Here is a 22,696-nt window from a genome sequence, read left to right as displayed (position 1 = left end):
TGAGTTTATATATAGTTTACTATGTATGTAGTGCCATTACCCTTTCTTGTCTAAAGAAATAAACTGGATTTATAATGTTTAGCACATTGAAATAATTCAGCAGCGAGAGAGAGGAAGGTCCTCACCCTATTGTTTACAATACAGTGGTAGAAATGAAAAGCTTATCCAGCTATGAAGCATATTTTCTGTCTCAGACTGTTTCACTGGAGGTATTAATCCTGGTATGGGCTCTTGACAGTAAGATACTGTATGCAATGAATGTTTTTGAGGATTCCTCTGGTGTTTCTTCTTAAAATGTATTGAGCTAATTGGAAGTCAAAGGCCATTTTAAATAAGCAGTGCTAGTTGGAAGTGTCTTTAGTAAAAAAAAAAAAAAAGGGTTAGGATGTATCCCTATGCCAAGTTTCAAAACACAACTATACAATTCTAATTAGACTGTTGACTGTCTTTGATAAATGCTGATTCCACTGAAGCTACGGCAGAAACATACTGTACTGATGTGTTCTCCCTGTAAACCCAACAGCTTATGGCCATTGCCTTCTAATGTGGTTTTATGCTGTATGTTTGTCAGTAATCATTAGTGGTATACTTTTTACCCCAAGAGAGAGTTTGTTTGTAATTGCTTCTTTAGACTCGAAATGACTGTTTTTTGTCCCAGAAGGAGAGCTATATTGTTGCGTGTTTAAACGCTGAAATGGTGTACGCAGCAGACGCAGCAGGCAATAAATCCAACCGTCAGAACCCCAAACCATTCACCCCCCACATAATTTCATGGGGAATATTACATTTTCAAAAGTAGAGCTAAATCAAGCGTCTATGGGTGACATCAGTTGGGCATATCAGTCGGGAGTCACTCTGCTCTTTCCCCCCCCAAGTAGGTTTGGAACCTTGCACTTGATTGAACATGAAAGGCTGAACATCAAGTGAACTGGTGCCACCATTGCACTGACTTTGATGTGGAAGGCTGTCATATAGCAGGGTGCTTCTTTCCATATCATTAAGAAGAATTGGCCTCATCTCCCTTAAGCTCAAAACAGACAGACTACAGTTCATGTCATCCTCGCTAAGAAATAGATTTTCAGTCACGTTAGGAAACTGTTGCGAGCAATGTTGTGGGCTTGTTCAGTTATTATGCCATAGTGGTTACAAGTAGAATGACTGAACTGCTGACTCCACATTCAATCTTGAGGCCCTTTGTTATCAAGTCTTTTTTTTCGGACAAAAATAAATAACTAGAAATAAATACTTGCACGTGTTGTGAATGAATTTATTTATTTCTCTCTGCCTGTTTTTTAAAAAACGTTTCCAAGGCATCATTGCAGCAATATCCATTTAGCCAATGCACCAGAGCTACACGTCGCTCTCGCCATTCAAACTTCCCCACCAGTTTATTGCCAACACTCGAGCCTATTTTTTAGCCATTCAGCAAGCAAGAGGATTGATTGATGCTTCTCTCCTCTAATAGGCCTAGACCAAAAAATTGCTCGAAATAATAATATACTCGTTCAAAACTTAGAGAAATGGGGAAGAGATAAGCCAGTGGAGAAATGAGCGGAGATGCGTAAATTGCGCAAAAAGGCAACAGTGAAGACAGAGATGTGTACGTTTTCAACCTGGTCTCATAGACTAGACATAACATAGTAAATGTAAATCCATGAATCACAAATTAGTATGATATGTTACGTTTGCTATGGTTACATAAGACCAATGGTTATTTAAGGCAAAAACAAAAGTAGAGTGGTTGGTCGGGTTGGATGGGTGAGCGCATAATGCAAACATCTAGCAACACAAAGAATGCAAGTTCAAATCTAATAATGGACAATTTTAGCATTATAGCTAAAAATTGGGCCACCATTGTTCCTGTTCCCAAGAATGACTACCACCCCGTAGCACTCACTTCCGTCATCATGAAGTGCTTTGAGAGACCATATCACCTTCACCCTATCTGACACCCTAGACCCATTCCAATTTGCTTACAGCCCGAATAGGTCCACAGACGACGCAATCGCAATAACACTGCACACTGCCCTAAGCCATCTGGACAAGAGAAATACCTATGTAAGAATGCTGTTCATCGACTACAGCTCAGCATTTAATACCATAGTACCCTCCAAACTCATCATCAAGAGACCCTGGGTCTCGACCCCGCCCTATGCAACTGGGTCCTGGACTTCCTGACGGGCCACCCCCAGGTGGTGAGGGTAGGTAACAACATCTCCACCCCGCTGATCCTCAACACTGGGGCCCCACAAGGGTGCGTTCTCAGCCCTCCCCTGTACTCCCTGTTCACCCACGACTGCATGGCCATGCACACCTCCAACTCAATCATCAAGTTTGCAGACGACACTACAGTGGTAGGCTTGATTACCAACAACGACGAGACGGCCTACAAGGAGGAGGTGAGGGCCCTAGGAGTGTGGTGTCAGGAAAATAACCTCACACTCAATGTCAACAAAACAAAGGAGATGATCGTGGACTTCAGGAAACAGCAGAGGGAGCACCCCCCTATCCACATCGATGGAACAGTAGTGGAGAGGGTGGAAAGATCCTCGGCGTACACATCACGGAAAAACTGAAATGGTCCATCCACACAGCGCAGCGCCTCTTCAACCTCAGGAGGCTGAAGAAATTTGGCTTGTCACCAAAAACACTCACAAAGATTTACAGATGCACAATCGAGAGGATGCTGTCAGGCTGTATCACCGCCTGGTAAGGCAACTGCTCCACCCATAACCGTAAGACTCTCCAGAGGGTAGTGAGGTCTGCACAACAAATCACCGGGGACAAACTACCTGACCTCCAGGACACCTACACCACCCGATGTCACAGGAAGGCCAAAAAGATCATCAAGGACAACAACCACCTGAGCCACTGCCTGTTCACCCCGTTATCATCCAGAAGGCGAGTTCAGTACAGGTGCATCAAAGCGGGGACCGAGAGACTGAAAAACAGCTTCTTTCTCAAGACCATCAGATTGTTAAACAGCCATCACTAACATTAAGTGGCTGCTGCCAACATTGACGTAGTAAATGTATCACTATCCACTTTAAACAATGCCACTTTATATAATGTTTACATACCCTACATTACTCATCTCATATGCATATACTGTACTGTATACCATCTACTGCATCTTGCCTATGCCGTTCGGCCATCAATCATTCATATATTTTTATGTCCATATTCTTATTCATTCCTTTACACTTGTAGTAAGGTAGTTGTTGTGAAATTGTTAGTTTAGATGACTTGTTAGATATTACTGCATGGTTGGAACTAGAAGCACAAACATTTCGCTACACGCTTAACATCTGCTAACCATGTGTATGTGACAAATTAAATATACGCCAGATTTTTACCCTTATCAATAAGTGGTTGCACAAATGTTTTTTTTATTTAATCCATTTTAGAATAACGCTGTAATGTAACAACATGTGGAAGAAGTCAAAGGGTCTGAATACTTTCCGAAGGCACTGTAGATTAAGCACTCAGTCAGAGTAAAATGTTGTGTCAACATAACCACCCATTGCTTCACAAAAATTGATAAACGGCTGATCATTAGGCAGGTGGCATGCATGTGGTTCTATTTTCTAATGGTTGTCAATTTAATATTCATGCTTTAGCACAGCTGCCTCAATCTCCTCCTTAAAACTTTCCTTGTCAATTTATATGATAGGTCACATTGATTAAGCATAATCCTATAATGGAGACTAGATTTTGATATCCTACAGAAAGGATTTGAAGCTGAGGCATGGTTTATTATGTTGTTGGGAAAGTTAAAATGGGATTTGCTTATGTGTCTGAGTGAGATGCGTCTTTGATTGATGGGTCGTTTTAGGTGGGTGGGTGTGCATGCATGTAAGTTGTAAGTAGCCTTGCACGAGCGAGCCGGATCGACTCATAGGTTTCCGTAGTGTGATGCAGCCTGATGTACAAATACACCTCCTGGATAGAACACTAGTCTATCGCAGGGCCTTATCCCCAATCTATCTCCTACTGAGTGCCAAGTGGAGACGCATCAGGTCCCATTTTTACAGTCTTTGGTATGACTCGGCCAGGGATTGAACTCACAACCTTCCAATCTCAGGGCGGTCACTAATCACGAGGCCACCGAGTTGTCATGTTCACTATTTCTCTATGTCCATTCAGAAAGTGTCCTAAAATATGCCTGTCTGGATTTCATCTCTTTAATCAGATAGAAAGAAAGCTGTAGGCAGTAAGCGTCATGGTCAGTATACTGTATGTGCGTATGGACAATGGACAAATTTTCAATGCCTGTTTTTTATCCTGAGGAAGGGTTTCTATTCAATCATATGGTGAATAATGAAATCATACCCCCAAGACATTACAACCTCTCACCATTACAATAACAGGGGAGTTTAGCATTTATTTCAGGGTGGGGGGTGTGATATTTGTGAGTCTAACTTTCTGACTCATCATTATTTCCGATTCATTCAGGACTATCCACAATCATGGTAGCATCCACATTCATGTAGATGTCACGATCGCCTAAGGTGGAAACAGCGGACCAAAGCGCAGAGTGGTGAGCGTACATACTTCTTTATTATAAGATGTCGCCAACAAAACAATAAACATCCAAACGAAAATGTGAAGCCAACGTAGTGCTCACAGGCAACTATACATGGACAACTACCCACAAATACAGGTGGGAAAAAGGCTACCTAAGTATGGTTCTCAAATAGAGACAACGATAGACAGCTGCTTCTGATTGAGAACCACACCCGGCCAAACACACAGAAATACAAATGATAGAAAAAAGGGACATAGCATGCCCACCCAAATCACACCCTGACCAAACCAAAATAGAGACATATAAAGCTCTCTACGGTCAAGGCGTGACAGTAGAACTGTTTAGAAACATATTCTATTCTTATTTACAATAAAATAAACTCCAAAATGACATAACACATTATTTACCATTCATTTCTATTGGGCACAAAATCATCTGAAACCCAACCACAACAAAGTAAATGCATCCATCAAATTGGTAGACTCACAAGCTTGATGTAGTCATTGCGTGCGATGAATATGGAGAAATACTGTCACGCCCTGACCTTAGAGATCCTTTTTATTTACTATGTTTGGTTAGGTCAGCTGTCTATCGTTGTCTCTGATTGGGGATCACATATAAGATGTCAATTTCTTTTTGGGTTTTGTGGGATCTTGTTTTATGTTTAGTGTCTGTACCTGACAGAACTGTGCGCTTTCATTTTCACTTTTGTTATTTTGTTTGAGTGTTTATTGAAAATAAAAATAAAAATCATGAACACTTTCCATGCTGCGCTTTAGTCTACTCCTTTCGACGAGAGCCGTTACAGAAGGTCCCACCACCAAGCAGCGTGGCCAGGAGAAGCAGGGATTCTGGGCCCGGGAGAAAAGGGAGTGGAGGACATCCTGGACCTGGGAGGATGTAATGGCAGGGGACAAGACCCTGCCATGGAAGCAGGCGGAGGTAGCGAGTGAGGAACGGCAATGATACAAGGAGTTAAGTATCCAGCCAGGACGCGTTGTGGCAGCTCCATGTACCAGGCTTCCAGTACGTCTCCTCAGTCCGGTGAGACATGTTCCGGCTCCACATTCGAATCCTCCAGTGACGATCCATGGCACGGAGCCTCCAGCGACGATCCATGGCACGGAGCCTCCAGCGACGATCCATGGCACGGAGCCTCCAGCGACGATCCATGGCACGGAGCCTCCAGCGACGATCCATGGCACGGAGCCTCCAGCGATGATCCATGGTCCGGAGCCTCCAGCGATGATCCATGGTCCGGAGCCTCCAGCGACGATCCATGGTCCGGAGCCTCCAGCGACGTTCCCCGGTCCGGAGCCTGCAGCAATGGTCCCTGGTCCGGAGCCTGCAGCAACGGTCCCTGGTCCAGAGCCTGCAGCGACAATCTATGGTCCGGAGGTCCCAGCAACAATCCCTGCACCAGAGGTGCCACCAAATTGGGGGGAGCCTCAAGTGGAGCGGGGTCTGCGTCCTGCACCATGGCCCCCGCCGAGAGTAGACGCCCACCCGGACCCTCCCCTACAGGTTCAGGTTTGCGGCCGGAGTCCGCACCTTTGGGGGGTACTGCCACGCTCTGACCTTAGAGATCCTTTTTATTTTCTATGTTTGGTTAGGTCAGGGTGTGACTCGGGTGGGAAAGTCCATGTTTTATATTTCTTTGTCTTTGGTTGTGTGTGGTTCCCAATCAGAGGCAGCTGTCTATCTAACTTATCACAAATAAGTTGTCATTTTGCTTTTGGGTTTTGTGGGATCTTGTTTTCTGTTTAGTGTCTGTACCCGATAGAACTGTGCGCTTTCGTTTTCACTTTTGTTATTTTGTTTTGTGTTTTTTGAAAATAAAAATCATGAACACTTTCCACGCTGCGTTTTGGTCCACTCCTTTCGAAGAGATCCGTTACAAATACTTAACTTTTTACTACTAAGTGAATTTGTCCCAATACTTTTGCTCACCTAAAATGGGGGGACTATGAACAAAAGACACTGTAATTTCTAAATGGTTAACCAGATATGGATGGATATACCCTCAAATGAAAGCTGACAACCTGCACTTTAACCTCAGTCATTGTTTGATTTAAAATACAAAATGTTTGAAGTACACAGCCAAAAGAAGAATAAATGCTTCACTGTCCCAATAATTACGGAGGGCACTGTAGCAGTGGATGTAAAGCCATAACAGCAGCAGATTATAATCAATCATGTCAAAAGCTGCACCGAGGTCTAACAAAACAGCTCCCACCAGATTCTTATTATACATTTATTTCAGCCAATCATCAGTCATTTGTGTAAGTGTGAAGTGATGAGTGACCTTCCCTATAAGCATGTTGAAATTCAGTTGTTCATTTGTTTACTGTGAAATAGCATTTTATCTGGTCAAATATAATTTTTTCCAAAAGTTTACTAAGGGTTGGTAGCAGCCTGATTGGTCAGCTGTTTGTGCCAGTAAAGGGTGCTTTGCTATTTTGGGTAGCGGAATGACTTTTGCTTCCCTTCAGGCCCGAGGGCACAATTTCCTGTAAGCTTGGCCCAAAGAGATGGCGAAGTGGCCATATAGTCCTCTATCATCCTCAGTAATTTTCCATCCAAGTTGTCAGACCCAGCTGGCTTGTCATTGCTGGTCGACAGAAATTTACAGAAATTCACTTTACAAAATTCTAAATTACAATGCTTGTCTTTCATAATTTGGTCAGTTATGAATGGATGTGTAGGATCAGAGTTTGTTGTGCCCAAATCTGCTAATCTTGCCAATTAAAAAAATAATTAAAGTACAATGGGACAAAAAAGTATTTAGTCAGGCACCAATTGTGCAAGTTCTCTCACTTAAACAGATGAGAGAGGCCTGTCATTTTCATCATAGGTACACTTCAACTATGACAGACAAAACGAGAAAAAAAATCCTGTTAAGTTGTACAGGAATACGACTGAATATAAAACGGCTACACCTCCACCATTGACATTTCTGTCTCTTCTGTAGAATTTATAACAATATACTGCTCACACTGCTTTGCACATTCTTGGCATTCTCTCAACCAGCTTCACCTGGAATGTTTTTTTAGCACACTGAGCACTTGTTGGCTGCTTTTCCTTCACTCTGCCGTCCAACTCATCCCAAAGCATCTCACTTGGGTTGAGGTTGGGTGATTGTGGAGGCCGGGTCATTTGATGCAGCACTCATCACTCTCCTTGGTCAAATAGGCCTTACTGTACACAGCCTGGAGGTCATTGTCCTGTTGAAAAACAAATGATAGTCCCACTAAGCGCAAACCAGATGGGATGGAGTAACGCTGCAGAATGCTGTGGTAGCCATGCTGGTTAAGTGTGCCTTGAATTCCAAATAAATCACAGACAGTGTCACGAGCAAAGCACCCCCACACCATCACACCTCCTGCTCCATGCTTCACGGTGGGAACCACACATGCAGAGATCATCACCTACTCTGCATCTCACAAAGACACAGCAGTTGGAACCAAACATCTCAAATTTGGACTAATCAGACCAAAGGACAGATTTTCACCGGTCTAATGTCCATTGCTTGTGTTTCTTGGCCAAAGCAAGTCTCTTCTTATTTTTTGTGTCCTTCCTTCGACCAGCAAGGCCTGATTCACACAGTCTCCTCTGAACAGTTGATTTTGAGATGTGTCTGTTACTTGAACTCTGTGAATTTTGGGGGTTGCAATCTGAAGTGCAGTTAAATGTAATTAACTTATCCTCTGCAGTAGAGGTAAATCTGGGTCTTCCTTTCCTGTGGCGGTCCTCATGAGAGCCAGTTTCATCATAGCACTTGATGGTTTTTACCACTGCACTTGAAGTTCCATATTGATTGACCGTCATGTCTTAAAGTAATGATGGGCTGTCGTTTCTCTTTGCTTATTTGGGCTGTTTTTGCCATAATATGGACTTGGTCTTTTACCAAATAGTGCCATCTTCTGTATACCACCCCTACCTTGTCACAACACAACTGATTGGCTCAAATGCACAATGTTTAACAAGGCACACCTGTTAATTGCAATGCATTCCAATCGACTACAAGTGACTCATGAAGCTGGTTGAGAGAATGCCAAGAGTGAAGAAGGCAAAGGGTGGCTATTTTGAAGAATCTTAAATACATTTGGTTTTGTTTAACACTTTTCTGGTTACTACATGATTCCACACAGTACGTGTTATTTTATAGTTTGATGTCTTCACTATTATTCTACAAACTTGATTGGTACTGTATGTTAATGGTGCCTATTTATTGTGCTTTAGGTTGCTTGATTGTTGTCATTGATTTACTGGGAGGCTTATCAGAGGTAGACATGACAGTGATATTTATAAATCGAGGAGATAGTGCAGGGTGAATTGCTCACAGTGGGCTTCCTACTAGGGCAAACAGTCTCAATGCTAACAGTATAACTCAGGTTCATAGACACAATTGACAAATGTTGTAAGTCAAGGGACACAGAGACGCACCAAACATTGCTCGATTATGGAAGGCAACCTTAACTTCAGGCGGCCTTTAAGTTTCAGCGAGAGCATGGCCTCAGCCAGTCGTGCAGATAACTTTCCTCATCCTCCTTCTTCCGCCGGCCTTGATGACTTCATGTTGATTGGGAAGGTGAGCAACAGAGTGAGTCAGTCATTCAGTCAGTCATGTTTGCTTGATTCCTCAGTGCACCCAGACAGGAAGCCTCACCTTAGACTGAAGTCAGCGACAAGCATCGCACCTGATGGAGCTGTAAATTCCCTAGTTGCTGAGCCCTGGGTGTTACAGGCACATTAATTACCGAAAAGGTTGTTGTTATCAAAGAAATGCCACAGGCTGATAAAGGTGACACACTAGCTGAATGAACAAACTGTGACAAAATTCTGTGCTCAAATTAGAGTAATGATGAATCTGTAAAATACAGCCATTCAAGGTTTTGAAGAATCCAAATGGAACAGCAAAGTCGTACTAAACACGTCACAGATCTGACTAGATCTCATCAGAGAATGGCTGCATTGAACATGTGTGCCAATGACACAATATTCTGCACAATAAATGCCAAGAAACCATGATTTCACAGAGCAATCCAATATATTAGTACTCCCATTGACAGTTGAGCATGATTAATTATTGTCCATGCAGAGATAATCTTACGAAATCTCATGCCACACCACTGTGCAGATGTATTTGCTCACGGAGGAGAAGTTTGTTTGTCTCCAATTTGTGCCCCTTTTCACATAATGTATCAGGAGATCAGCCATAGCAGAGTATGTGTTAATTCCTTTAGGTTTGCATGTATTATGTTGACTCTGTGGTTATGTTCACTAGAAAGGACAGGATTGTGTGATGACTCTATCTGGTCCTGTATCTGAGCTCAACTTACAATTCGGTCACATTATTTGAAACCTCGCAGAGAAAACAAACTTTGACCAATGTTGGATATAGTCAAAGAATATACTCACAATGCTCCTGCAAATGCCAGACAGAGCCAAATTATACTTTTAATGGATCAGGATGTATAATTTGTCTGTCCTGTAATCCTGTAAAAGAGGAGGACATTTATTTTTTTAAGTTAAAACTACAATTGTGTTATTTATTGAAATGTTTACACTTACTGCTCTCATAGAAATAGCATTGGCACTAGGGTTGAATATTTTCCTGGTACTTTACAAATGTTCCATCCTGAGAACAATTTCAGTATTCGTCATTTTAAAGCATATAAGGCACATACAGTTGTAGTCGGAAGTTTACATACACCTTAGCCAAATACATTTAAACTCAGTTTTTCACAATTCCTGACATTTAATCCTAGTAAAAATTCCCTTTCTTAGGTCAGTAAGGATCACCACTTTATTTTAAGAATGTGAAATGTCAGAATAATAGAGAATTATTTATTTCAGCTTTTATTTCTTTCATCACATTCCCAGTGGGTCTGAAGTTCACAAACACTCAATTAGTATTTGGTAGCATTGCCTTTATATTGTTTAACTTAGGTCAAACTTTTCTGGTCTTCAGGTTTCAGGAAGCCTTCCACAAGCATCCCACAATACGTTGGGTGAATTTTGGCCCATTCCTCCTGACATCTGGTGTAACTGAGTCAGGTTTGTAGGCCTCCTTGCTTGCACACAATTTTTCAGTTCTGCCCACACATTTTCTATAGGATTGAGGTCAGGGCTTTGTGATGGCCACTCCAATACCTTGACTTTGTTTTCCTTAAGCCATTTTGTCACAATTTTGGAAGTATGCTTGGGGTCATTGCCCATTTGGAAGACCCATTTGCGACCAAGCTTTAACTTCCTGACTAATGTCTTGAGATGTTGCTTCAATATATCCACATAATTGTCCTTCCTCATGATGCCATCTATTTTGTGAAGTGCACCAATCGCTCCTGCAGCAAAGCACCCCCACGACATGATTCTGTCACCCCCATGCTTCACGGTTGGGATGGTGTTCTTCGGCTTGCAAGCCTCCCACTTTTTCCTCCAAATATAGCGACGACCATTATGGCCAAAAAGTTATATTTTTGTTCCTTGCTGAGTGGCTTTTCAGGTCATTTCAATATAGGACTCATTTTACGGTGGATATAGATACTTTTGTACCTGTTTCCTCCAGCATCTTCACAAGGTCCTTTGCTGCTGTTCTGTGATTGATTTGCACTGTTCGCACCAAAGTACAATAATCTCTAGGAGACAGAACGAGTCACCTTCCTGAGCGGTATGATGGCTGCGTGGTCCCATGGTGTTTATACTTGCGTACTATTGTTTGTACAGATGAACGTGGTACCTTCAGGCTTTTGGAAATTGCTCCCAAGGATGTGCTAGACTTGTGGAGGTCTACAATGGCTGATTTCATTGGATGTTGTCAAGCAATGAGTTTGAAGATAGCCCTTGAAATACATCCACAGGTACACCTCCAATTGACTCAAATGTTGACTCGAATGTTGTCAATCAGAAGCTTCTAAAGCTATGACATCATTTCCTTGAATTTTCCAAGGTGTTTAAAGACATCAACTTAGTATATGTACACTTCTGACCTACTGGAATTGTGATACATTAAATTATAAGTTAAATAATATGTCTGTAAACAATTGTTGGAAATGCACAAAGTAGATGTGAATAATTTTGCACGCCCAATTTTTCAGTTTTTGATTTGTTAAAAAAGTTTGAAATATCCAATAAATGTCGTTCCACTTCATGATTGTGTCCCACTTGTTGTTGATTCTTCACAAAAAAAATACAGGTTTATATCTTTATATTTGAAGCCTGAAATGTGGCAAAAGTTTGCAAAGTTCAAGGGGGGCGAATACTTTCGCAAGGCACTGTATATATTATTATAATAATTTTTTTAAAGTGTTAAACAAATCTAAATATATTTTATATTTGATATTCTTCAAAGTAGACACCCTTTGCCTTGATAACAGCTTTTCACAGTTTTGTCATTCTCTCAACCAGCTTCATGAGGTAGTCACATGTAATGCATTTCAATTAACGCATGTGCCTTGTTCAAATTTAATTTGTGGAAAATCTTTCATTCTTAATGCGCTTGAGCCAATCAGTTGGGGTGGTATACAGAATATATCCCTATTTGGTAAAAGATCAAGTCCATATTACGGCAAAAACAGTTCAATTAAGCAAAAATAAATCATCACTTTAAGACATGAAGGTCAGTCAATCCGGAATACTTCAAGAACTTTGACATTTCTTCAACAGCAGTCGCAAAAACCATCAAGCGATATGATGTAACTGGCTCTCATAAGTACCACCACAGGAAAGGAAGACCCAGAATTATCTCTGCTGCAGAGGATACGTTCATTAGAGTTACCAGCTTCAGAAATTGCAGCCCAAATAAATTCTTCACAGAATTCAAGTAATCGACACATCTCAACATCAACTGTTCAGAGGACACTGCGTGAATCAGGCCTTCATGGTCGAATTACTGCAAAGACACCACTACTAAAGGACACAAATAATAAGAGAATTGCTTGGGCCAAAAAACACGAGCAATGGACATTGGACAAATCTAAATTTGAAATTTTTGGTTCCAATCGCCAAGTCTTTGTGAGAAGCAGAGTAGGTGAATGGATGATTTCTGCAAACCCATCTGGTTTGCCCGAAAGTGGGACAATCATTTTGTTTTCAACAGCACAATGACCCAAAACACACCTCCAGGCTGTGTAAGGGCTATTTGGCAAAGAAGGAGAGTGATGGAGTGCTGCATCCGATTACCTGACCTACATTCTATTGAGATGGTTTGGGTTGAGTTGGATGCATCCAACTAGTGTTCAGCAGATGTGGGAATTCCTTCAAGACGGTTTACTACATGACTCATGAGCAGAGGGAGCACCCCCCTATCCACATAGACGGGACAGCAGTGGAGAAAGTGTAAAGATCCTCAGCGTACACATCACGGAAAAACTGAAATGGTCCACCCACACAGACAGTGTGGTGAAGAAGGCGCAACAACGCCTCTTCAACATCAGGAGGCTGAAGAAATGTGGCTTGTCACCTAAAACCCTCACACATTTTTACAGATGCACAATTGAGAGCATCCTATCGGGCTGTATCACCGCCTGGTATGGCAACTGCACCGCCCTCAACCACAAGGCTCTCCAGAGGGTGGTGTGGTCTGCACAACGCATCACCGGGGGCAAACTACCTGCCCTCCAGGACACCTACAGCACCCGATGTCACAGGAAGGCCAAAAAGATAATCAAGAACAACAACCACGCGAGCCACTGCATGTTCACCCCACTACCATCCAGAAGGCGAGGTCAGTATAGGTGCATGAAAGCTGGGACCGAGAGACTGAAAAACAGCTTCTATCTCAAGGCCATCAGACTGCTAAACAGCCATCACTAACACAGAGAGGCTATTGCCTACATACAGACTGAAATCATTGGCCACTTTAATAAATGGATCAATAGTAACCTTAAATAATGCCACTTTAATAACATATACATATTTTACATCATATGTATATACTGTATTTTATACCATCTTCCCTATACCGCTCGGTCATCGCTCATCCATATATTTACAGTTGAAGTCGGAAGTTTACATACACTTAGGTTGGAGTCATTAAAACTTGTTTTTCAACCACTCCACAAATTTCTTGTTTACAAACTATAGTTTTGTAATCTTTCCAAAAAGTATTTACAGACAGATTATTTCACTGTATCACAATTCCAGTGGGTCAGAAGTTCACATACACTCAGTTGACTGTGTGCCTTCAAACAGCTTGGAATATTCCCAAAAATTATGTCACGACTTTAGAAGCTTCTGATAGGCCAATTGACAACATTTTAGTCAATTAGGGGTTGTACCTGTGGATGTATTTCAAGGCCAACCTTCAAACTCAATGCCTCTTTGCTTGACATCATGGGAAAAATCCACCCCACATAGCCCGGTTCCTCTCTAGGTCTCTTCCTAGGGAGTTTTTCCTAGCCACCGTGCTTTTACACCTGCATTGTTTGCTGTTTGGGGTTTTAGGCTGGGTTTCTGTACAGCACTTTGAGATATCAGCTGATGTACGAAGGGCTATATAAATAAATTTGATTTGATTTGATTTAAAGAAATCAGCCAAGAATTCAGAAAAACAATTGTAGACCTCCACAAGTCTGGTTCATCCTTGGGAGCAATTTCCAAAGACCTGAAGGTACCACGTTCATCTGTACAAACAATAGTATGCAAGTATAAGCACAATGGGACCACGCAGCCATCATACCGCTCAGGAAGGAGACGCGTTCTGTCTGCTAGAGATGAATGTACTTTGGTGCGAAAAGTGCAAATCAATCCTAGAACAACAGCAAAGGACCTTGTGAAGATGCTGGAGGAAACAGGTGCAAAAGTATCTATATCCACAGTAAAACGAGTCCTATATCGACATAGCCTGAAAGGCCGCTCAGCAAGGAAGAAGCCACTGCTCCAAAACCGCCATGAAAAAGCCAGACTACGGTTTGCAACAGCACATGGGGATAAATATTGTACTTTCTGGAGAAATGTCCTCTAGTCTGATGAAGCAAAAATATAACTGTTTGGCCATAATGACCATTGTTATGTTTGGAGGAAAAAGGGGCAGGCTTGCAAGCCGAAGAACAGCAACAAGTAGCCTAGTGGTTAGAGCGTTGGGCCAGTAACCGAAAGGTTGCTAGATCGAATCCCTGAGCTGACAAGGTCAAAATCTTTCATTCTGCCCGTGAACAAGGGGCACTGTTCCTAGGCCTTCATTGTAAATAAGTATTTGTTCTTAACTGACTTGCCTAGTTAAATTTAAAAATTAAAAACACCATCCCAACCGTGAAGCGCGGGGTTGGCAGCATCATGTTGTGGGGGTGCTTTGCTGCAGGAGGGATTGGTGCACTTCACAAAATACATGGCTTCATGAGGAAGAACAATTATGTGGATATATTGAAGCAACATCTCAAGACAGCAGTCAGGATGTTAAAGCTTGGTCGCAAATGGGTCATCCAAATGGACAATGACCCCAAGCATACTTCCAAAGTTGGGGCAAAATGGCTTAAGGATAACAAAGGCAAGGTATTGGAGTGGCCATCACAAAGCCCTGACCTCAATCCTATAGAAAATGTGTGGGCAGAACTGAAAGTGTGTGCGAGCAAGGATGCCTACAAACCTGACTCAGTTACACCAGCTCAGTCAGGAGGAATGGGCCAAAATCAACCCAACTTATTGTGGGAAGCTTTTGGAAGGCTTCCCAAAACATTTGACCCAAATTAGACTATTTAAAGGCAATGCTACCAAATACTAATTGAGTGTATGTAAAATGTCTGACCCACTGGGAATGTGATGAAAGAAATCAAATCTGAAATAAATCATTCTCTACTATTATTCTGACATTTCACATTCTTAAAATAAAGTGGTGATCCTAACTGACCTAATTTTTACTCTGATTTAAATGTCACGAAATGTGAAAAACTGGGTTTAAATGTATTTGGCTAAGGTGTATGTAAACTTCCAACTTTAACTGTATATGCACATATTCTTATTCCATCCCTTTAGATTGGTGTATATCTGGTAGTTGTTGTGTAATTGTTAGATTACTGGTTAGATATTACTGCACTGGTGTGAATTAACATCTGCATTAACATCTTCTAACCATGTACATCTGCTAACCAATAACATTTTATTTATTTGATTCCATGTGTTATAATATATATATATATATATATATTAGTGTTGATGTATTCACTATTATTCTACAATTTAGAAAATAGTATAAATAAAGAAAAATCCTTGAATGAGTTGGTGTGTCCAAAATGCTAACTGCTCCTGTATATACACTACCATTCAAAAGTTTGGGGTCACTTAGAATTGTCCTTGTTTTTTAAAGAAAAGCAAATTTTTGTCCATTAAAATAACATCAAATTGATCAGAAATACAGTGTAGACATTGTTCATGTTGTAAATGACTATTGTAGCTGGAAACGGATATTGGTTATAGGAATACCTACATAGGCGTACAGAGGCCCATTATCAGCAACAATCACTCCTGTGTTCCAATGGCACGTTGTGTTAGCTAATCCAAGTTTATAATTTTCAAAGGCTAATTGATAATTAGAAAACCATTTTGCAATTATGTTAGCACAGCTGAAAACTGTTGTCCTGATTAAAGAAGCAAGAAAACTGGCCTTCAGACTAGTTGTGTATCTGGAGCATCAGCATTTATTTATCCTGGGAAAAGGGAGTGAGTTTGGGCGGTAAATCTAGGTAAATCTCGGTAGCCCAGTTCCAACTATTCCACCCTAATTGTCACTAAGAGCGTTCTCAAGTTGCTGTGGACCTCCTTATTTCTGACTGTAGGAGTCTTGGCAAGTAATTGCCTGTTATTTTTCAAATCAGCTTAATCATCAACGAGCAATTTCCTCTAAGATAGTTGAATGACTCCAGTCCAGCTAGTATAGGTTGATGGAGAGGCACTAGCTCTCGCTGGCCTATATCACTGTGTGCAATTAAAGTACTTAGTGGCTTGGCTTATGACCTGGCTGCCATCCACTATTGAATGGGTTTCGTCGCCATCTGGCCATGGACACATTGAGCAATAGAGGGACCTACAGGTTAAGGTGGTTGTCACCTACAATGTAAGTTAAGTACAAGCAAGGAGATTTGGACTGAGACCAGTAGTTGGATCTGAATTATATATCCAGACTCTGGGACGAAGGTCTTTCAGTCTGGAGCCACCATCCTAATAGATGAGAAAAGGTACTAAAAAGGTACTAAAACCCAGCATTATAGCATAAGTACGGACAGCTGACATGTAAGTGGTTGATGTATGTGACTTAAAATAACCATTATTTTGTTTTGCTGTTCATTCCACATACAATCCACAAACACAAAACCCTAAACTTCTGAGGGGGTACACTTGGGTATCAGTCCCCATAACCACCGGTCCCTGGCGTTTCTTATGAAATTAAATGTAGTGCTTTACAGTCCCAGCTTCCTCAGTTAAATATTTACAGTAACATCAGCAGTCGGCCAATAGCAGGAGGTGATTCGTAAATACACTGTATATACAAAAGTATGTGGACACCTCTTCAAATTAGTGGATTCGGCTATTTCAGCCACACCCATTGCTGACAGGTGTATAAAATCGAGCACACTGCCATGCGTGTGGCACCATCTCTGGTGCAGTGGAAACACGTTCTCTGGAGTGATGAATCAAGCTTCACCATCTGGCAGTCCAACGGACTAATCTGGGTTTGGCGGATGCCAGGTGAACGCTAACTGCCCCAATGCATAGTGCCAACTGTAAAGTTTGGTGGAGGAGGAATAATGGTTTGGGGCTGTCTTTTAATGTTTGGGTAAAATACCAGTGAAGGGAGATCTTAACGCTACAGCATACAATGACATTCTAGACATTTCTGTGCTTACAACTCTGTGGCAACAGACCCTTCATGTTTCAGCATGACTATGCCCCCGTGCACAAAGCGAGGCCCATGCAGAAATTGTTTGTCGAGATCGGCGTGGAAGGACTTGACTGGCCTGCACAGAGCCCTACCCTCAACCCCGTCGACCACCTTTAGGATGAATTGGAAAGCCGACTGCGAGCCAGGCCTAATCGCCCAACATCAGTGCCCGACCTCACTAATGTTCTTGTGGATGAAAAGTCCCCACAGCAATGTTCCAACATCTAGTGAAAAGCCTTCCCAGAAGAGTGGAGGCTGTTATAGCAGCAATGGGGGGGAACAACTCCTTATTAATGCCAATGATTTTGGAATGAGATGTCCGATGAGCAGGTGTCCACATACCTTTGGTCCTGTAGTGTATATCTGTAGCAGAGACAGATCACAGGAGAATACTCCTCTCTCCCTCAAATTTGATGATTTGGCAAACTCTCATTTAGGATGTTAATTCATTCAAATCATGTTGTATATTAGAGAAAATCAATAATTTTACAGAGGGCCAGGACAATTGTACCGCAAAACCACCCCTGAAATATAATATAGTGAATGGTATAGAGAGAGAGAAAAAGAAAGAGAGAAAGAAAAAGGAAATGAAAGAGAGAGAAAGAGAATAGATAGTGGTTGTGGAGGATCTGAGTAGAGTGGATATACTGTAACTCTTTCCTGTACGAAATTACAGTGCTCCTGGGGACACTCACTGCAGAAAAAAATAACTGCTGCAATTTAGCTCAAGAGCCGCCACCATGACAACTGATGAAAGAAACCAGTATACACAAAGAGAATACTATCCTCTCTCTTGAAACTTAGGTGGCTAGTCTGTTTGACAGCATCTATAAGGCAGAGACCTTACAGTTACGTCTTGGCTTAATTGACTAATGTTTTGCTAATACTAATGCACTGTCATTATTTTTGCATTCTCCTGGATTTCTTCAGGCCCCGTGTGACATTTTGGAGCCAAGATTGTAAATCTCATTCTTGCGTTGGATTATGAATAATAAAATGTTGCATAATTGTCAAGCTCCTCAATATTTTGCTGAATGAGATGAAATAAACAAAGAGCTTACATTTGTTCTATTCCTTTATACCATTTAGAAAACGAAACCACCATTCATTTGTTTTGTAAATTAGATCCTCACATGGCAATGCTGAATGCGGTATGTTGTGGTTCTAGGAGTATGCTTTTTACAGTAATGTCAGTTTTCACATAAGTGGACCCGAGGATTTTCAGAAGCGTTGTGGCAACACACTGCTTTGGCACCAAAGGGTGTTATCAAAATTATGTTTTGCTTGGCTGATACCATGACAGGAGGACATTGGCTTGAGCCGGAGCCCCTCAAGTTTACCAATGACTAATATACTGCACTTGAGGCTGCTCTATTATCAGCTAATGACATGGTTACGGTTGACATTTACATTTTTGTCATTTAGCAGACACTCTTATAAAATCAAATGTTATTGGTCACATACACAAGGTTATCAGCTGATATTGCGAGTGTAGCGAAATGCTTGTGCTTCTAGTTCCAACAGTGCAGCAATATCTAACATGTAATCTAACAATTTCACAACAACTACCTAATACACACAAATCTAAGTGAAGGAATGGAATAAGAATATATACATAAATATATGGTTGAGCAATGACAGAGCGGCAGAGTGGCATAGACAAGATGCATCCACAGGGACTTCCAGGAGCAGTAGGGTTAAGTGACTTGTTCAAGGGCACATTGACAGATTTTTCACCTAGGGTCACGACTTCCGCCGAAGTCGGTCCCTCTCCTTGTTCGGGCGGTGTTCGGTGGTCGACGTCGACGACCTTCTAGCCATCGCCGATCCATTTTTTATGTTCCATTTGTTTTGTCTTGTTTTCACAGACACCTGGTTTCAATTCCCTAATTACATGTTGTATATTTTCCCTCTGTTCCCCCACGTCCTTGTCGGGAATTGTTTATTGTAAGTACTTGTGCTATGTGTTACTGGTGCGCTACAGGTTGAGTACCCATGTGTTGGTTGTTTTGTATGCCGTTAGTTTTATATATTAAACTGCTCCGGCTTTTCACCAAGTTCTGCTCTCCTGCGTTTGACTTCCCTGCCACCAGTTACGCACCCCTTACACCTAGTCGGCTTTGAGGATTCAAACCAGAAACCTTTCAGTTACTGGCCCAACACTCTTGACCTCTAGACCAGTGGTTCCCAAACTGTGGGTCGAGTCCCACTTGTGGCTCGCGGCAGGGGTCAAAGTGGGTTGCGTGATGACATTGCAAAAAATAAAATACATCGAAAAACGCTTTCAGCTAAAACCAAATAGAAAGTATGTAGAAAAGATAGTGGACCTACTGTATATATTGTTCAATAATAGCCTAAAATCGTTGAGAATTTACAATCAAAGCTAGACAATCAGGCACGCATTGATTTTGATATAATGTTTAAGCATAAGAACACAGCATTTAGCCATGTCAAAATGCATAGAATTGTAGAACATATGCTTAAAAACAAACAAAATAAATCTCGGCTCTATGGCAAAATGTCTAGTATTGCAGGAAATTGGCTATAAAACAGCAAGATTTTATTTTAGCTCCATGGCAGGATGTGTGGAATTGCAGGAGATTAGCTTTGCAACTGCTACATTTTTGCTCTGCTACAAAGACATATTTTTTAAAACTTGTCTTTGGTCTGCATATTTTTATTCACAACTCAACCCTTACGGTGGGGTTGAGACTCAAAAGACACCTTAATTGGTGGGTCACAAAGCAAAACAATTTGGGAACCCCAGCCCTAGGCTGCCTGCCGCCATTTTCCATGGGAAAATATCATAAGGGTGTTTTCTTGAGTGGGTGGCAGGATCATGTTTACAGCTAATTTAGTGCATTAAGTTAATGTCTTTCATCAGGTTGTCAAGTGTAACACAAGCTCTACAGTACATCCCGACTTATGCATTAAATAAAGTACATATGTTTCTCAGCCACTCTCTTTGGATCCCCTTTGATCACCAAGAACTGAACCTGCAAAAAAGTGGGCCGTGACAAATCTTCTGTTCTAATACACAGTCTCCGCTGCAAATAGTTCTCGGCCCCTGATGTATAGAGTTGTGACATCATGACGTCATGCAACTGTTGCGAGGAAACCTATCGGTTCCCAAAACTATCGTAGCAAGCTGATGAAAGCAAGAGACTAACGTGTAGGAAGGAGTCAACCATCAAAGCTTCACAATCCAACCAATCCCACATTCAGTCCTGTCTAGACTGACTAGAACCCTGCAGATTGTGTTATCTGTACAGGGAAATGAAAGACAGTCAGGCTTGGAGTGCCTACTGATTTGAATGACCTGGGAGCTTGTCTCCAATATGCTGATTGGATTTGCTATTGATTGTGTTTTCAACTTGTGTAATAGCCCAGTTTTGGTGATTGCTATTGTACTGCAGTGCAGATTGAACTTGGCGACGTAGAGAAATGGGCACATTTAATCATGTTTAACGGAACAAGAGGATCCTACCATTTACATTGCATTTACCTAAAATGTACACTAGCTCATACTACGGTAACCTACATCCCTGTAAATGCGTAAGGCTGTTGGAGAAGGGTTATAGGTTTACATTCAAGTACAAACAAATGCCAAGATCTGTAATACAACCAATCTATTTTCTTGACATTGCACTTTCAAAACACATTCTGCATTCCTCTAGTTACTTAAGTGCAATATAGTGATGATTATTCTATTCTCCTTTAATTGATCATATTTGAATAATCAAAGTTCCTGGCAAAGTTTGGAACTTGCCACAGGAAGTATGTACAGTATACACCTGCAACCTGGGCGTACATTTTAGAATACCATAGTATTGAAATAGATGGAATGGCACATCAACCAAAACATGTGCAGAATACTAAAACTAGCGATTGTATCTGTGAGGTCATAAACAGAATGTGTGTAGGAGTAGGCTATGGCAAACAAGGACATCCTATTCTTACTTGTGCACTTTTTGATGCCGGATCCTTTCTTCAGAGCGTGTCGACTGAGTTTGCACTGGAAGTTGTTTTCCCAGAACTCTGCAAACCAAATATTTCTTCTGTTGTTGTCCAAAGTTCTGCTGATGAAGTAGCGATCAAACCCTAGAGATCAATGAGAGGCACAGTTGGATTTGAAATACTGCAGCGATGTGCATTGGATTTTCTGACGGTGACATGACTTTATCAACTCTTTTTTCCAACACTACCTCATCATTGTACTTTCATCTCACTGGTGTTCTTATCCTGTTGTTGTTTACAGTGTGTCCGTGTTTAATATGGAAACATCATGCTGTATTAGACTACATTGTCATAGACAACAGAAAATAGATATAAATGTAATCCTCACTTGACCTGCCGTTGTGTGGCATTTAGAACAATGAGGAATAAAGGGCATTATATAGTGTGTATAACATCAATACCTCGGATAGGCTGCCGTTTAGGTAGGATCGTGACAGCCCCTTCTGCCATCTCCTCCTGGTTCAGGATGGGGGAGATCTTAGACCCCCAGCTGTCTGACCCCACCCATATAAAATGTCCTGTCTGGTTAGCCTTCTTAGCTGCTTGAAGAATCCGCCTATAAGAAGGGAAAAGAGAGAATACAATACAATTCTTGCCACTTATATACATAATTCACCTATTCAAGGGCCTTGATGATTAGTTGAAAACAGTGTGTTGGTACTGGACATGGACAAAAGCCTAACTGCACACCCCGTGGGTCCCCAGAACCAGCACAACACACTAAAGAAGAACACCGTTGGAACACTGCCACCATCCCTGCCTGTGACAGAGGCCACCCTGTGGAGTTTTCATGGTGCAGGCTAGCAAACACCCATCCCAGCCTGCCAGTGCTGCCACATTACTCCAAGGTTGGTCCCTCCCTGGTAATAGAGCTAATTAAGAAGCAACCATGATGAGCCAGCCGGCGTTCCCTGCTGTTCCACCAGGCTCTGTATTAATTATTCATTCTGCTGCCACTAGGACCACAGTACTCATATCAAATTGCATTTGTCACCTGCGCAGAATACAACAGGTGCAGACTCCACTGTGAAATGCTTACTTACGAGCCCTTTCCCAACAATGCAGAGTTAATAAGACAAATTCAAAAAACAAAATACAAACGGGGTACGAGGTAGTTGAGGTAATTGAGGTAATATGTACATGTAGGTAGGGGTAAAAGTGGCTAGGCAATCAGGATATATTAGACGTAGTACTGGAAACACAGTTGCTACAACAGCCAGGTACAATAACAATACAGTGCTCCCCTGAGTCACTCTGCTACCCTTATTCCTCAC

General features: G+C 41.7%; 1 protein-coding gene across 3 annotated transcripts in view; it reads right to left on the bottom strand.

Annotated features, from left to right (window-relative positions):
• The window catches only part of LOC118359843 (metabotropic glutamate receptor 4-like), a 311,869-nt gene that overhangs the window by 42,450 nt on the left and 246,723 nt on the right, over nucleotides 1-22,696 (bottom strand). For all 3 annotated transcript variants that reach the window (XM_035738666.2, XM_035738667.2, XM_035738668.2), the window contains 2 exons: nucleotides 21,824-21,978; nucleotides 21,366-21,506 (listed from right to left, as the gene is read on the bottom strand). In XM_035738666.2, the coding sequence (XP_035594559.1) occupies nucleotides 21,366-21,506; nucleotides 21,824-21,978 (296 nt within the window). The remainder of the gene's footprint in view (nucleotides 1-21,365; nucleotides 21,507-21,823; nucleotides 21,979-22,696) is intronic.

The sequence above is a fragment of the Oncorhynchus keta genome, chromosome 27 (assembly GCF_023373465.1).
Source record: "Oncorhynchus keta strain PuntledgeMale-10-30-2019 chromosome 27, Oket_V2, whole genome shotgun sequence".
In the NCBI taxonomy this organism is placed as follows: domain Eukaryota; kingdom Metazoa; phylum Chordata; class Actinopteri; order Salmoniformes; family Salmonidae; genus Oncorhynchus; species Oncorhynchus keta.
The sequence above is the reverse complement of the archived record's forward strand: the minus strand, read 5'-3'. Positions and strand labels throughout refer to the sequence as shown.